The 14,797-nt window shown below is 46.4% G+C and overlaps 1 protein-coding gene across 6 annotated transcripts in view; it reads right to left on the reverse strand.

Moving 5' to 3' along the window:
* Positions 1-3,645: 3,645 nt before the first annotated feature.
* Positions 3,646-14,797, reverse strand: part of TAP2 (transporter 2, ATP binding cassette subfamily B member) — a 51,889-nt gene continuing 40,737 nt past the window's right edge. For 2 of the 6 annotated variants that reach the window (XM_044429756.1, XM_044429762.1), the window contains 7 exons: positions 13,948-14,145; positions 12,777-12,905; positions 10,235-10,423; positions 9,678-9,851; positions 7,286-7,445; positions 6,309-6,445; positions 3,646-4,617 (listed from right to left, as the gene is read on the reverse strand). In XM_044429756.1, the coding sequence (XP_044285691.1) occupies positions 4,414-4,617; positions 6,309-6,445; positions 7,286-7,445; positions 9,678-9,851; positions 10,235-10,423; positions 12,777-12,905; positions 13,948-14,145 (1,191 nt within the window). In that variant the 3' untranslated portion in view covers positions 3,646-4,413. The remainder of the gene's footprint in view (positions 4,618-6,308; positions 6,446-7,285; positions 7,446-9,677; positions 9,852-10,234; positions 10,424-12,776; positions 12,906-13,947; positions 14,146-14,797) is intronic. The other 4 variants (XM_044429755.1, XM_044429761.1, XM_044429760.1 and 1 more) reach the window with 3 other exon arrangements.

A 14,797-nucleotide genomic window follows, 5' to 3' on the forward strand; every position in this document is an offset into this window, starting at 1 on the left:
CGTCATATCTTTTTGCCTTTTTCTTCTGTCCATGGGGTTTTCATGGCAAGGGTGCTGGAGTGGGCTGCCAGTTCCTTCTCCAGTGGATCCCGTTTTGTCAGCGCTCTCTGCTATGGCCTGTCCATCTTGGGGGGCCCTGCACGGCATAGCTCATAGCTTCATTGAGCTACGCAAGCCCCTTCGCCACGACAAGGCAGTGATCCATGAAGGGGACTGTATTTAATACTTCTTGGTAATACTTATATGTTGCTTAATATAATATCTCTAAGAAGTTTCTGTTTCTTGAGTCCTGGTGGCAGCAGAGAAAAACATATGCACCCCAGATGCAGCCAGAGGCAAATCTGATCACAGCTCCTGTGTCTTCATCTGGGAGAAGCCCACCCCCAGCCGAGTGACAAGCTTTTTGAAGTGCGTGCAGCCCAAAACTGCCAGCGTGCTGCCGTGGTTAGAGTGCTGGAGACACAGGAGCCCCGGGTTCCACTCCCCACTCAGCCATGGAGCAAACTGGGTGACTTTAGGACAGTCACAGACTCTCAGCCTAACCTACTGGAATGTATTTATTTATTTGATTGTAATACCACCCCATACCCCCCGGTCTCTCTAGGTGATGAACAAGTACAGAAAAGATTTAAAACACGGAACAGTACGATGGATGACCAGAGAATCAGTTCAACCACATTCCCAAGTGTGTCTGTTCACAAGAAAGTCTCATAACTCTCCCAGGAAAATGTGTCTCAGCCCTAAGAGAAGCGGCGTGGCCTGTCACGGGGTGGTTGTTGGCAGCACACGTGGGGGGCAGCTCTGATTTCATGTGGAACCTGCCCTCCTTGTTCTGGTGTGGTATATCGAATATATGTGTTCTGGTCCAGCACATAGATTGTCTTAGAAGAAGGCCAAAGGGCTGTTTGTGGAGGGAGGCTTGGCCCTCCGCAAGGCACAGTGGGAAAGGTGTGTGGGCTCGGGCTTCCCACCCAGCAGTCACTGAAGTTCTTACAAACAAACCACCCTGAGAACACATGACTCAGTTCTGAGTTGCTCAGGATGGCTTGCTTTCAGGGCAGCTTGTGATATCTGAACTGTGCAGAGTGGCTTGTCAGTGAGGGCTTCAGAGGAGCTCAGCAAGAGCAGCAAAAAACCCCAGCCGTGCCTCCCAGTGTTCATCCTTTCTTCTCCGACACAGTTAATTTGATGGGGAACATCTTTATTGCCCTGTGAGTCAAATTAGCACAGCTCTGTGTGCATACCCTCAGTTCAGAGTCCTCAAAATTCAGGAGCAGTGGTGTAAGTTCCCCTCCCCTCCTGCTTTCATGTCAACCCCTCCAAGAACAGTTAAAAAAAGATTCATTTTCTTCTTCTTGTGCAGCAAGGAGGATTTAAATGAATAAAACCCTCAGCCATCTCCTCTTAAAAAGTAAAGCAAGTGAAACCTAAAAAGGTAGGGTGCATATGTCAGTGTAGGTGCTTCGAAGGCAAGGGTAGAGGCACAGCAGGTGTACAGAAGTGGGGCCATGACGGTCCCTGGGAAATGTGCACACCTGGAGCAGGTGAGAAGAGTTCAGAGGAAACAAGCCTCAGAGAGACCGATTAGCTGACTGCACCATCGTTGGCTGAGGGATCAAAGAGATGACCTGTGATGCCTTTGTTCTCAGGGTAGCATCGAGGTCCAAAAACCCCTTCTTGGAAAGCTAAATAGACTTGAAGGAATTCTTTAAATATATCTGAAGAAAGAAAGCCGCTGAAGAAGCTGCTGGACCACTGGATGAAGATGGAATGAAAGGGGGACAAAAAGAATGCAGAGAAGTTGATTTTTTCATCAGTCTTCCGAGCAGATGATAAAGGGCAGAACAGAACATAGGAGAAGCCCTGCTGGATCAGAGCAAAGGTCCATCTGGTTCAGCCCTCTGCAGTCATGGTGGCAGATAAGCTGCCCACAGGAGCCTCCAGGCAGGATGGGTGCGGGACCTCATCCTGCGCGGCTCCTCAGCAACTGGTAAAGGAGGTGGCACTCAGCCAGCAAGACTAGTAGCCACGATAGTCTCCTCTTCCAGTTGCGTCTCCAAAGTATGTTCTGTTTGACACACTCCCCATATGTAAACTTAGGGATGGGGGAAGATTCTGGTGCTCTGGGGGTGCCACTGCGCATACCAGAGAGATCTGCAGCTACAGAGGTGCCTGCAGTGTTTCCATCAGCAGAACGGTCCGCCCCACCCCTCCTCCCTGCCCCTCCTGGGGGAGGATGCTGCGCTGCTCCCCTCCTAATCAAGCAGTTACAGGATGCCTCCCGTCCCAGCAAGGGGTCTGTGCTCACACAAAGATAGCAGATACCCTGCAGGGGAAGCTGGGCATGTCCTTTTCCCAGGTGGCTCACTTTCCCCTGGTGACAGGAAAGGAAGCCTCCTGCAGCCACACTAGCCCAGCCTCTTCCCAGCTCAGGGGCAAGTGGCACTCCCAGCACTGAGGCTGTGGAGTCTGTGCTCGATTCACAGGGATGTGTCAGGCACAGACGTCCAAGGAGAGTTCACAGCGCAGCCTCAGCACAAGGAGCAGCCCTGGGCCCTCCAGGAGGAGCAAGCAGCTTTTTTCCTTTCCTTGGCGCCACTGGGGAAGGCTAACTCCCACCCCAACCCAAGGAGCAGGGTCTGCACTATTGAAAGTCTGGGCCTGGAAGTGTTTTTTCCTCCTTAGTTAAATCTAAAAGATGAGATTTATTCCACATGTATCACACACATTTTCCAATCTATCCTCCACTTTTTCCATTCTGCTTCCACAAATTATTTTAACCCACTGCAGGTCTTTCAGCCCTTTTGAACCTTCACGCCCAAACTGTGTGAAAGTTATAGCTCCAGACTCTTATGCAGAGGCCAGATACCAGCTTTCAGGGCTGCTCCTTTAAATGGGTTCTACTGATTCTTGCAGAGAATTGTTAGGTCTGGAGGGTTATTTCTTGCCAAAAGTGCATTGCTGTGAAGGGACACAAGAATGGTCTACATTACATAGCCTAAATCACCAAGGTTAACTCTCTGGCATGTTTGTGGCATCCTCTTTTGTGGTGAGGTGGGCTTGTGTGTTGGTCGCCCCTTGTTCCAGCCTCCCTCCATGTACAATTAAGGAGCACAGAGCAGGGAACACACAGGCTGCTACAGGGCAGTCTGAAGCCTGGGGATCTTTAGACCATCCAGCATGAGACCAAATGATTCACACTTTGTACAGGAGGCACATTTTGTGGCCTTCAACATTAAATACTTTCTCCAGAAGTGACAGTCATTGGTCACTAAGATTTACACAAGCATGCTGCAAAATTATTAGTTCATTGTTTGCTGTACGGCTACATCCTTTTCCAGAGTGGATTAATGATTATTGTTTTGGCTTAAACAAAATTGCAGTCACAGTTGAACTACCAAAGTGAAATTAGTACTTATCTGCAAACAAACAAACAAACAAACAAACGGTCTTTTAATTAGTGATTTCCTCCTTAGTGATTACTGGCATCTGCCCCTTCAATTAGTTGCTCCCTGTTCAGTGGTATTCCTGAGGTATTCCTGCCATTCCTGAGGTATGGCAGAGGTATTCCTAAAAGGGTTCTGAATGATGTCAGATCCTCTGCCTGAGGGAGGGGAACAAATCACTTTTTTAGCAACACCCAGAGCAGTTACTCATTCATTTAATTTACATTTTCAAGACTGGTACTTTTTTAAATAGGGAATTTTCCTGGGAAGCATCACTGTGCAACTTGCCCACACACATCAAACCAAGATTTCACACATGAAAGAGAAGTCACATTACTCACTTTCTTTTACAAAATGCTACTTTCCAATTATCACAAGACTAGGCCATGGAGGGCCGGAACCCCAGCTACCTTGGCCAGCCTTCAAGTACATACATCAGGGACACAGAACCGAGGAATGGAATGCGGGAAGGGCATCTGGCTCCACATTTACACAAGGAGATGGTTCGCCTGATGCATATCACCCCAAGCAAGGGGCTGCTTGAGATTGGGATCCGAGTCTTCCAGAATCAAGTTTTTCCTCTAGACTTAGAAAGATGCTGCTTACATTCCTCCAGTGAAGTTCCTAAGTAACTAGATTTTTTTAAAATGTCACAGAATTCTTGAATGGTTTTTGGAGATAAAAAGTACCCTTCCCATTGAATACCTTTCTGACACCCCTTTCAAATCTCACACTTTGGCAACCAATATCCACTATCCTAGCTGGTGACAATTCATTTAATTTGTGGTTAGTGGGTGCTGTGCAATCCACTTTCTCCCTTTCAATCACTTGCTCTTTACAAAGTGGGCTCAATAACGACTTGACCTTCTAAACTGGAATGTGGCATTCAAAGGGGGTCATCCAGTTATTTTGATTCATTTTATAAAACCACATCCTCTATTCCCAAGTGGGCCAAACCGTGCGCCCATCACTCCAAAAGCCGCTCTGCCTGACTCCTTTGCACCAGTCGGTAATAGGGGCCCTTCTCCTCCATCAGCTGGGCATGGGTCCCTTCCTCAACAACCTGCCCGCCTTGCAGCACCACAATCTTGGCCGCATTCTCCACTGTCTGCATCCTGTGAGCGATCACCAGCACTGTCCGGGAACGGCGCTTCAGCAAGGACTGCTGGATCTGTGGGAAGAAGCCATCATCCATGTGAGGGCCACAGAGCGCAGAGAGAGGAGGGAGATCCGCATAAGCATTGCGGCACCCCCTGCCCTCCCCAGGCACAAACTCTTCTCCGTGCTGTGCAATCGAGTAACTTGGTTACAAAGCGTTTATAGAGAACGGCATAGGGAGCCTTCAGTCTGCACAGCACATGCAACCCACGAGGCCTCCGCGCCTGGTTTACGGGCTCCCCTCTCAGCCAGTGCCTTGCTCAACACTCCACAGGGCAAGGTGGCCTTCTGGAAAGCCACCCCCACTGCTGGTGAGAGCTTAAAGAAGGGGGACTGCAGTGCAGGAGGAACTTGAGGGAGGGGTTGCTGATGCAGCTACGAGGCAAACCTCGGGTGCGGTAGCTATTGCAAGAGGCACAGCCAAAGCAAAAAGGGGGCCCTTCCCACTCCACATTCCCTCTCTGTGCACTGTGACTGCCCCCCAACCACACAATTAGGCTCAAGAAATGCTTCCACTGATGCCAATGCAAGCTTTTTTAAAGTGCAGTTCCTGACAGGAGGGGCTGAAGCCAGGGAAGTGTGAGTGTGTGTGAGTGAGTGAGAGAGAGAGACGGGGTGGCCCTGGACCTGCCCTCTTTGGGTTCTAGTTCCTGGAAGGTTTACTATGGAAATGTCCTCTTTGGACAACAGAAGGCTCCTGTGCTTGTAACAGAGCTTATGGTGTTTTCGAAGCACCTCACATACTTCATATTCCTTATAACAGCCCTGCGAAGTAGGCCAGCATTTGGGGGATGTTGATGTGCCCCACGGTTCATAGCATTTTGCCACACTGATTCACACCAAGATGGGCAGAGGTGGAAAAAGGTGGCTTTGCTCTGTAAACGTAGGACTGCAGTGAGGTGGGCCCCCATAAGCAGTGGTACCAGGCAGCCACTGGGACTTGCAGGCCAAGGTCTGGCCAACTACCGACAGCTGGAGCCAAGGCATCCCATTATCCACAGCAGCAACCCCTTGACCAGGAAAGGGAAACTGAGGCAAATTAACCCTGAGATCATATGTAGAAAACAGGGAACTGGAGGCTGGGGAGATGCACACAGTGGCACAGAAGGACTCCTCTCGATCTACATTTCTCTGTCCCGGGAACAACTCCCACTGCACAGAGCAGAGACATTAAGGCAAGTTACTTCAAGATCATTAGTGCAAAGCAGGAGGTCATACCTTTCGTACACACGAACACAAGTCTGCACTCTTTTTCTCTCTGTCCCCTTCTTTGAGCACATGGGGACAATCCAGATGGGCCCAGCACCAGCTGCACAAAGCAAGGAGCCACCTCTGCCAATGTACTATTCAGAAAATTGTGTCTGCCGGTGGAAAAGATGCCTAAAAGTGAACCATCTAACAGTTCACAAATACAAATTGGAACACTTTCTGTGCCAGCAGGGTGCGGGGCCTGGGCACTGTCCCTACCCTGCAAACAGACACTGCTAGAGACTCTGTATAACCTCAGAGGAACTATCAACAGGGTTCCTATATCCCATGCTCCAGGAATATCTGGGCAAATTTCAGACCAGGCAGCAGTTTGTAAGTAAAATCATTATATAAAGGCAATTCTTTCACCTTCAACCGACCCATCTCACATTATTAAGCCCTGTGCGGCAAGGAGTTCAACTCCCACCCACGGACTCGTTCCCAAGATGCACTCACTGCTGCTTCACTCTCCACATCCAGGGCACTTGTGGCTTCATCCAGCACCAAGACCTTTGGGTTCCGGATCAGGGCCCGGGCAATTGCCAGGCGCTGCTTCTGCCCAGCTGACAGCTGGTTCCCCTTCTCCCCTACATCTGCAGGGAAAGAAAGAAAGAAAGAAAGAGAAGCTGAAAGCAGATCAAACAAGGACCCAAAAACTTCTCTGCAAAAACAGTAGTGATGCTGGTTGGATCAGCTGAACAAGGGGATTCACAGTTAAAGGGAGGGCCCGAGAATGGGTGGGGCAAGAATGGTGGGGCTGCAGGACGGAGCTCAGACTGGGACTCCTGGGTTTTATGTGCAAGAAAAATCGGGGACATGAGGTGCTTCCAGAGGATGGTGATTATCAGCATTCAATTGTTGCTGAGGTGTTTCTGTCTGCAAGTGGAATTGCAGTCATGGATCCATAACCCACGTGCCACTTTCTGGCCTAAATATTGCAGTGAGGGCTGATTTTCACCAGGTAGGAAGCTTCTTGGGAGCAGCACTGGCTGGCAATGGTTGGAAACAGCGTTGTGGAATAGAAGGCCCTCTGTGTTGATGCAGAGAGCATGCCAACCAGATGAAGGCCCTCCTTCAGCTACGAGGATTAGCAGTACTGGACAGATGTGTCTCTTAGTACCTTGTATCAAGGAATTACACAAGCTGGACCGGTGCCTTGGTCAGTTTGGCCACTGAATCCCGCAGAATTTTCCCTGGGGAAGGTGAGAGCAGTGAAGGGCTTTCATGAAGGCAGAGCATCCAGACAGATTGATTTTCTGGGAGAAGAGTGGAGTTCCACAAACAAGAAGTGTGTGTGGCAGCAGGAAATGAGGCAGTGGGGAATGTGGGAGGCCACAGATTTTGCTAACTTGTTGCTGAGTTTTCTGGCAGAAATGTAGGCGTTTTGCAGAGGTGACATGCATATGAAGGGAGAGAAGACAGATTTCACCCACCTGCAGAGAACCCTCCTTCCAGGTTCTGGATGAATCCCAGGGCGTCCGCTTCTTCTGCTGCCCTGGTCACTTCTTCCATGCTGCAGGCCTGCATGTTGTAGGTGATATTATCCCGTACAGACCCAGAGAAAAGAACAGGTTCCTGACTCACAAGTGCCACCTACAGATAAAAGACATGAATGGGTGTTTACAGGGAGGCTGAGAGGCTCTACTAAATGTAGGGGGGGGGTTTCTGAACACTCTTTCCCAATTATCAAAGCTAAAAGGTAGTTTTAATGAAACAAGAAAAGAATTTTAAAAGCAAAATATTGCAAACAGAAGTATTTCCAGCATCTGGATGGTTGGCGTTGATCATGAACATTTTCTTTGTGGTTCCCACTCATGTATTTTCAGAGGCTGCGTTTTGCCATCTCTACATTGACAGCCAATGACAACCCCTCCAAAGTGCCCAACTGGCTTCCCACCTTTTGGCCAGCAAAGATCACTCACTACTTTCTGTTCCCTTGAGAGGCTGCCTTTTAACTGCTGTCAAGGGGAGTAAGGGAAGTAAGAGTAACCCCCCCCTTCCCCTCCTTCTCTCTTGGTCCTCCACAGGTATCCCAGAGGATTCTGCACAAGACCAACTTGTCTCCCTATCTCTGTCGCAATTGTGAACCATTTTTCTCTTGCTATAGCATGGGGGGGGGGGGGTGTCCGGAGAAAGTAAAGGCTGGCTTGACAAGTGGCTTTTACAATCCCCATTTTGAAAGCTACAAACAATTCCTTCAATGTAGACACACTGGCATCTTGGATAGGCTATTGGTGATTGGTAAATATTGTTTAAATTATTTTAGGCACACAATACACACCATTTTCTAAAATCTGCACTGGCACAACTGCACATGAGAGTCCAAATATGCTTTTCCTTCTCTTGGCTTCTCTCGACAGCTGTCAAAAGGCAAGCTTTAAGGGAAAGCAAAGGCGTGAATCTAGCTGCTCAGGAAAGTACAGAAGTGCCTCAGACCCCTGCTTCTAGTTGTCAGAAAACTAGCTGTCAAAACTCTGGGGGTTTGATAGGGCAATGGGGGTGGGGTTTATTGGGACATATATGGTCATATGTCCCAGGTTAAACTCTGTAAAAAATATGTCCCTACCAAAAAAGGTGTGATAGTACCAATATAGTTTTCCAGCGAAGAAATTTTATAATCATGTCCAAATCTCACTTAACAAACTGATCTTTAATTCTGACAGTTGTCAGAGTTGAAAACTCCCATGAATGAGGTGCCTCACATTGTTGCTCACTCTCAGAGTGCTAGAACCTCAGAAATACGTGCGAGCACCCCGGGACTTACTACAATTTGCCAGCTAGCAAAGTACCTGAATAGGAGGAAGAAAACCTTACCAGCGGTTTCTGGGGGGTAATATGAGGATACGTACCTGCTGAACGATGATGGCAGTAGCACCCACCTGCACACTGCCCACCCACGGCTCCCCAGAACGCCAAATGTTAATGCCTGCACCAGCGTATGTATGAGCAAAACAAACGTTTTAATTTTTAGCATATACTTGCACACATTTCAGGGTATGAATTTGTCTTCAAAAGATACATTTTAAAAAATATTTAAAAATGAAATTTGTTTTAACTGACAGCTGGCTATTGCATTCTCCAGAAAAAAAATGGAATGGTGTAAAAAGTCACGCTAAGACCAAAAACTTGTGTCAGGGGTGTGAAGAAGCCAGTACCAACTGTCCTAAGTGCAGTTTGGGCACTTTGGGGGTAAATGGCCCTTATAGTTGCCTGGAAGTCTCATGGCTGCAGTAGCAGGGATATTTCGTGGATCTTGTCATAAAGCTCTGTAACCAATTCCTGTACTCAAGCCACTGTGGATGCAACAAACCCTGTTGCAGCACACATTCTGCTGAGGTGGCTTGTTGCTCACACACAAGCAGCCTAGAGAAATTGACATGACAACCCAACATGGGTACCAAACCCTATTGTGCAAACCCAGGTCATTGACTGGCTTCATATCATACATTCTCAAGGTTAAGCTGGAATTGAGTGTGGGTTGTCACTGTATTATGGGTTGCTGAAACACGGTTATGTTCTCGGAAACCAGGACAAGCAATCCACAATTCACAACTCAACAACCAATGAATTCTCATGGGTCATGAACCCCATATAAGGCATTACAGTACCCCAGGTACAAAGTTAACTACAGTTGTGCCATCTCTAAATTGCACTAAGCTGCCTTCAGGTGTTCAAGCTTAGGAGGAGAAAGGAATTTCAGAAAAATAGCCCTGCTAAGTCTCTTGCACCAGAAATAACAGAGCCTTAGAACAGCTGAAAGTCTAAAACGTTTTAAGGACAATGATTTCAGTCTGTTGACCTCATCTGTGTTCAGTGGCACCTCACCTGTCTGTGGAGGTATTGATGCTCATACTCCTGGATTGGGACTTCATCCAGCAGAATCTCCCCAGAGTGGGGTTCATAGAACCTCTCCAGAAGGGCCACGCAGGTGCTCTTACCACTGCCATTCAGACCCACCAGTGCCGTCACTGCCCCAGGGTAGAGCTCAAAGGAAACTTTCTGCAGGGAAAGTGACAGGGATGAAGAATCATGGAATATAAATGTAACAAAGAGCAGTAATATATATGTATGGCTCACAAAAAATACGCAACATAAGCATGCAGAAGTGATGAGCAGCTATATGCTGCAGAGCCTCAGTTACCACTGCTACCAATGTTAACTTTCTTGAGCAGAAGAAACTTGGAGATTCTCAGTCCAGAAATGGAGAATGTGAGGCTCTCTGAGTGCTGCTAGAGTGAAACTCCCCTAGTGCCTTGCCACATGATCCTCTGGCTATACTGGCCAGCAGCTGCGGTCCTACAGCAAATGGAAAGGAGTATGTTCCCCACCTCTGCTCTAGTGCAGTGTATTCAATGTGTCACATGAACAGCTTCAGAGCTTACCTTTAAGGCCTGGATATCAGGGCGGGAAGGGTAGCAAAAAGAAACATTTCTGAATGAAACACAGCCTTGGAGGAAAACTGGAGTCAGCTTTCCCCCCGTGTGAACTGATGGTTCCCGGTGAAGGTACTCAAACACCTTCTCAGCAGCACCCACATTGCTGAGTGCACCTCCGTAGCTGCGCATGAGGTCCTGCGATAAGAGAAGGGATGAAAGAGACAGAGAAGAAATATCAAGTATCCGAACTTCAATAGTTTTCACTACTGAAATGTTAAGCTCCAAGTTTAATCATCAAAATTCAAGTCCTCATGTTGAACTTGAAATTGATTCTAAAAATTCAAGTTTAGTGTTTTTGACCTGATAGTATTTCTCAATTATCTTCAGGATTAAAATAGGTGGAATTTGATAACCTGCTGTTGTTAGGTACAATTGTAATGTTGGGTTTTGAATAGGAGAGGGTTAATACTGAATTGAAGACTCAGCTAAGGAATGTGAAATCCTTCACAGATTCAATTTCTTCATTATTAACAGTGAAGTTCTGTAATTATTCTTTTTGTTTTGTTTTCCTAATATTCAGCTACAGTCCTGCTTTTATACATTCTTCTTTCACCTTTATCAGGAGTCATTTCAAGTCAATGCTGCTCTCTGCAAGTAATATGGTATTAACCATACTCCTAGCTAAGCTGTAGTATAATCTAGGTGACTGGGAAGGGAAGAAAGGACAGCTGGGTTCAGACAACACAATAACTGACTTGAGTATGAGTTGTCATTGAACCATGGGTTGTTGTTGAAATATAGGTCATCCTATTCTCCCAACCCAGCTGTGCAAACAAGCCATGAAGGGAACCCATAGTTTGTTACTGGATTATTACCAATGGGTTATCTCAATTCAGACAACACTAGAACCCATGTTTCGATAGTATCCTACCACTCAATGACAAGCCCACTTAACCTGAATAGGGGTTATTACGTAGTTGAATCTAGTCTGAGATTAGGTCTCACTAAACTGACAGAATTTTTCCATGCTTGCTCATTCTCTGGAGATGTGATGTGAGGCAATGGATTTGGCTATCTTTTGAAATGTTTTAAGCTATGTCTCAACTTCATTCACAACCCATGTATCTATAAAGATGATGTCTGGCCATCTGTCAGTTCCAGGTCTGTGAAACACAGAATCCTGAAATTTCGCATGTCCCTTGGCATGATTTTGATATTAAAACAAATGCATTAATTTTAATTAATTTAAATGTATCTGTGTGCTTGAAGCTGTTTCGAGTTACTGTCAGTGTTCCCCAACCAGCTCATGGATTTGTAGGCAGCTTTGTGAAGTTTGCTTGAAGGCTTCACTGTATCAAAATAAGGACTATTCCATCCTACTACAAAGTCAGGTCCATTTGGTAGTTTATGAATAAATCCAGATTCTACAAAACACCAATAATCCTCTACTGATTTCCTTCTCAAAGGAAACTGAACTCAGCTATGTGCCGACCCCAGAATGCCTGGAAAGAATGGACTATCTGGTCATTCCTTTGCTGGGTGGATTGCTGGTTAATGGCTCGTGATTTTGGCTGATATTTCATCAATAGGAGTCAAAGGTTAGGAATTGTTCTCCTAACAGCTAGGATTGGTTCTGTGCTTTTGAATGAGAAACCCTTCAGAGCTTGAGGTAGGCCATGTTTCTCTGCCTGACAGGAACAGGCAGATGCAAGCAACCCAAGTGTATGAAAAATAGTTCTTTTCTAGCTTCAGCTTGGAATGACCAGAGAGAACTGAGAACAGCTGGCTGAAACAGGAAGTAAAGCCTGAGAAAAGACCTGCCCAAGTTGTTCTCCAGGGGAATTTTTCTCCAATAGTGCTTCTTGGTTGAAAACAAAGCAAGAATTACTAAGAGACCTTAAGCCTCCAAGGTCCCCATGCAGACAAAACTAAAGGAGGTCTTTAGTGCAGGGTTAGGAAGTATGTGGCACTACAACTGCTGCTGAAATGGTCCTGATGCTACATCGAGTACCAGAAGCAGTATGCCCATGCACACCAGTTGCCGGAGAACAAAGGTGGGAGGATGCCTGCTCGTGGGCAAGTGACTGGCCACTGTAGTGACAGAATAGGGGTGTCAACGCATTTCAGCTCAAGGGTGGAATTTCAATTTAGGAGATGCTCTCCAGAGCCCAGGAAAACTGGGCCAGGGCTAAAAGAACCCAAACCCCGCCCTCTCCTGCTGGTAGAGGCATTTCAACCACTGGATGACGGGTAGAAAGGGGAAAGGGCAGGGCCATCTGGAGAACCTGCAAGACCCCAGCCAGCCCAGATCTTCCTGCAGGCCTAAGATTCTGCCACACCAAGACAGTCCTGTTGTGTGTTCCAGTAGGGCTCTCCAGTTCTCAGGAGGGATATGGGCTAGAGGGACCTGAAAGGCGTCAAGGAGAGCAGGTGGACAGAGCACCACAACCACTGTGAAAGTCAAATGTATGACTTGTTGAGAATACAGAGCAATTACATACTTGTGAGTTACAAACCCTTGCTGGGAGAGGGTGAACTTTCCACGCACCTGTACGTGTCTCACCACTTCTATTTTAAGGAGGACGAATGAGAGCAGATTGCCTTTGCTCATGAGGCCAGCATGGATCTGCCGGTGCCCCCACAAGATCACAATCAGTTGCAGGCCCAGACGAAGTAGCTAGAGAGAGTAAGAGAGAAATGGCTGAGATCTTGTCTTGCGCTGGCTTGCCTGCTTCTTTGTACTCAATAATGACATACATTGCCCTGGATATTTGAAGTAGAAGACTGGGATATTACTAGCATTATTACTTTTATTACTTCATTATTATTATTATTATTATTATTATTATTATTATTATTATTTACTTTTATTTTTATTTACTTTATTATTATTCCCCTTCCTTATATTCCTTATAGTCAGGACTGCCCCTATCTTCTTGGGGAATGAGTGATTCCTCATTTCCCTGGAATGATTTTAGATTGTCTTCTAGGTTTACCTCAGCCCCCAGGACTCAGGACTACCCAAGGAGATCTCCATGGCACTCATCCAACTGAGGATATTTTGAGAAGCCTCATGGACAAAGAATCATAGAACAGTAGAGTTGGAAGGGGTATATAGGAGACCTGTAACTGCCTGCTCAATGCAAGTTAAAACTTCCCTGACAGATGGCTGTCCAAATGCCTCTTGAATGCCACCAGTACAAATTACTCCTTAGGTAATTGGTTCCAATGTCATACTGCTCTAACACTCAGGAAAAATTTCCTGATGTCTAGCCAGAAACTAGCTTCCTGTAATTTGAGCCCATTATTCTGTGTCCTGCACTCTGGAATAATGGAGAAGAGATCCTGGTCCTCTTCTGTGTGACAACCTTTCAAATATTTGAAAAGTGCTTTCATACCTCCCCTAAATTTTCTCTTTTCAAGGCTAAACTTGCCAGCTCTTTCAATCTCTCCTTGCAGGGCTTTGCTTCCAGTCCTCTGATCATATCTGTTATCTTCCTCTGAACTTTTTCCAATTTGTCTGAAAGTTTAGCAGGCAGCCCTGCATGCTGGGGGCTTAGGTCCTCTCTGCCTCTCATGACCAACTGAGTGTCTGTGTGAATGGTTGCAATCTGCTTCATTCGAATTCACAAGTGAATGAACGTTCCAAGATGGAGCAGCCTTCGTTTAAATGCCCCCTTCATTTGCCTCCATCTTTCTACAGGACTTTGCAGACTCACCCGACGGATGATCACATAGACAGCAGTCTCCACATCTCTCTGGTTCTTGAGCCTGCGAGTCTCATCCAGAGCTGAATCATAACGCTGTGACTCCTCCTCCTCAGAGCCAAAGCTTCGGATTGTCTCAATGGAAGAGACTGTCTCACGCACCACCTCCCCGGAGTGTGCCAGGGAGTCTTGGATCGCCTGCAGCACAGCCTTGGAGAAGCCAGGGAAAAGGAAAAAAAGTGTCAGTTCCTGTGAGCACTCTGAGCCCTGCAAGAAGCAGTGGATAGTCTAGTGGATTTGGATGTGGGAAACTCAAGTAGGAACATCCTGGGGTTAGCCCAGTTTAAAACTATTGAATAAATCCAAGGTAAAAACCAACAGCAGTGTTAAGAGTTTTAAAGTACAACATGTAAAAAGAACAGAAACTTCAGCATTAAAATGAGTGAGAAAATAAGGTCTTCACCTGGGGCTTGAAAAGACCCCCCTGCAGGAGCCAGGCAAGCCTCTCTGGAGAGCACATACTGTAACTAGTGTGCCATCATATTATTATGATTATTATGATTATTATTATTACATTTCTATGCCGCCCCTTGCCGAAGCCTCGGGGCGGCTTACAACACAATAAGATACATTGAAATACAATAGAACATAATAAATTACCACTAAATACAAAAATACAAAAAATACACTGAGATACAATAATATAAAATTAAAATTAACAGTATAAAATAAGTAAATAAAGAATATAGGAGGAGAAAAGAGAAGGAAGAAGAAGTTGAAGAAGTTGCCCTGGCCAGATCATATATTTTAACAATTAAATAACTCCAAGCACGGGATTGGGACCTGGATTTTGGAAGTGGTT

This window comes from Varanus komodoensis, unplaced genomic scaffold, assembly GCF_004798865.1.
Source record: "Varanus komodoensis strain SLA01 unplaced genomic scaffold, ASM479886v1 scaffold203, whole genome shotgun sequence".
NCBI classification, from domain to species: Eukaryota; Metazoa; Chordata; class Lepidosauria; order Squamata; family Varanidae; genus Varanus; species Varanus komodoensis.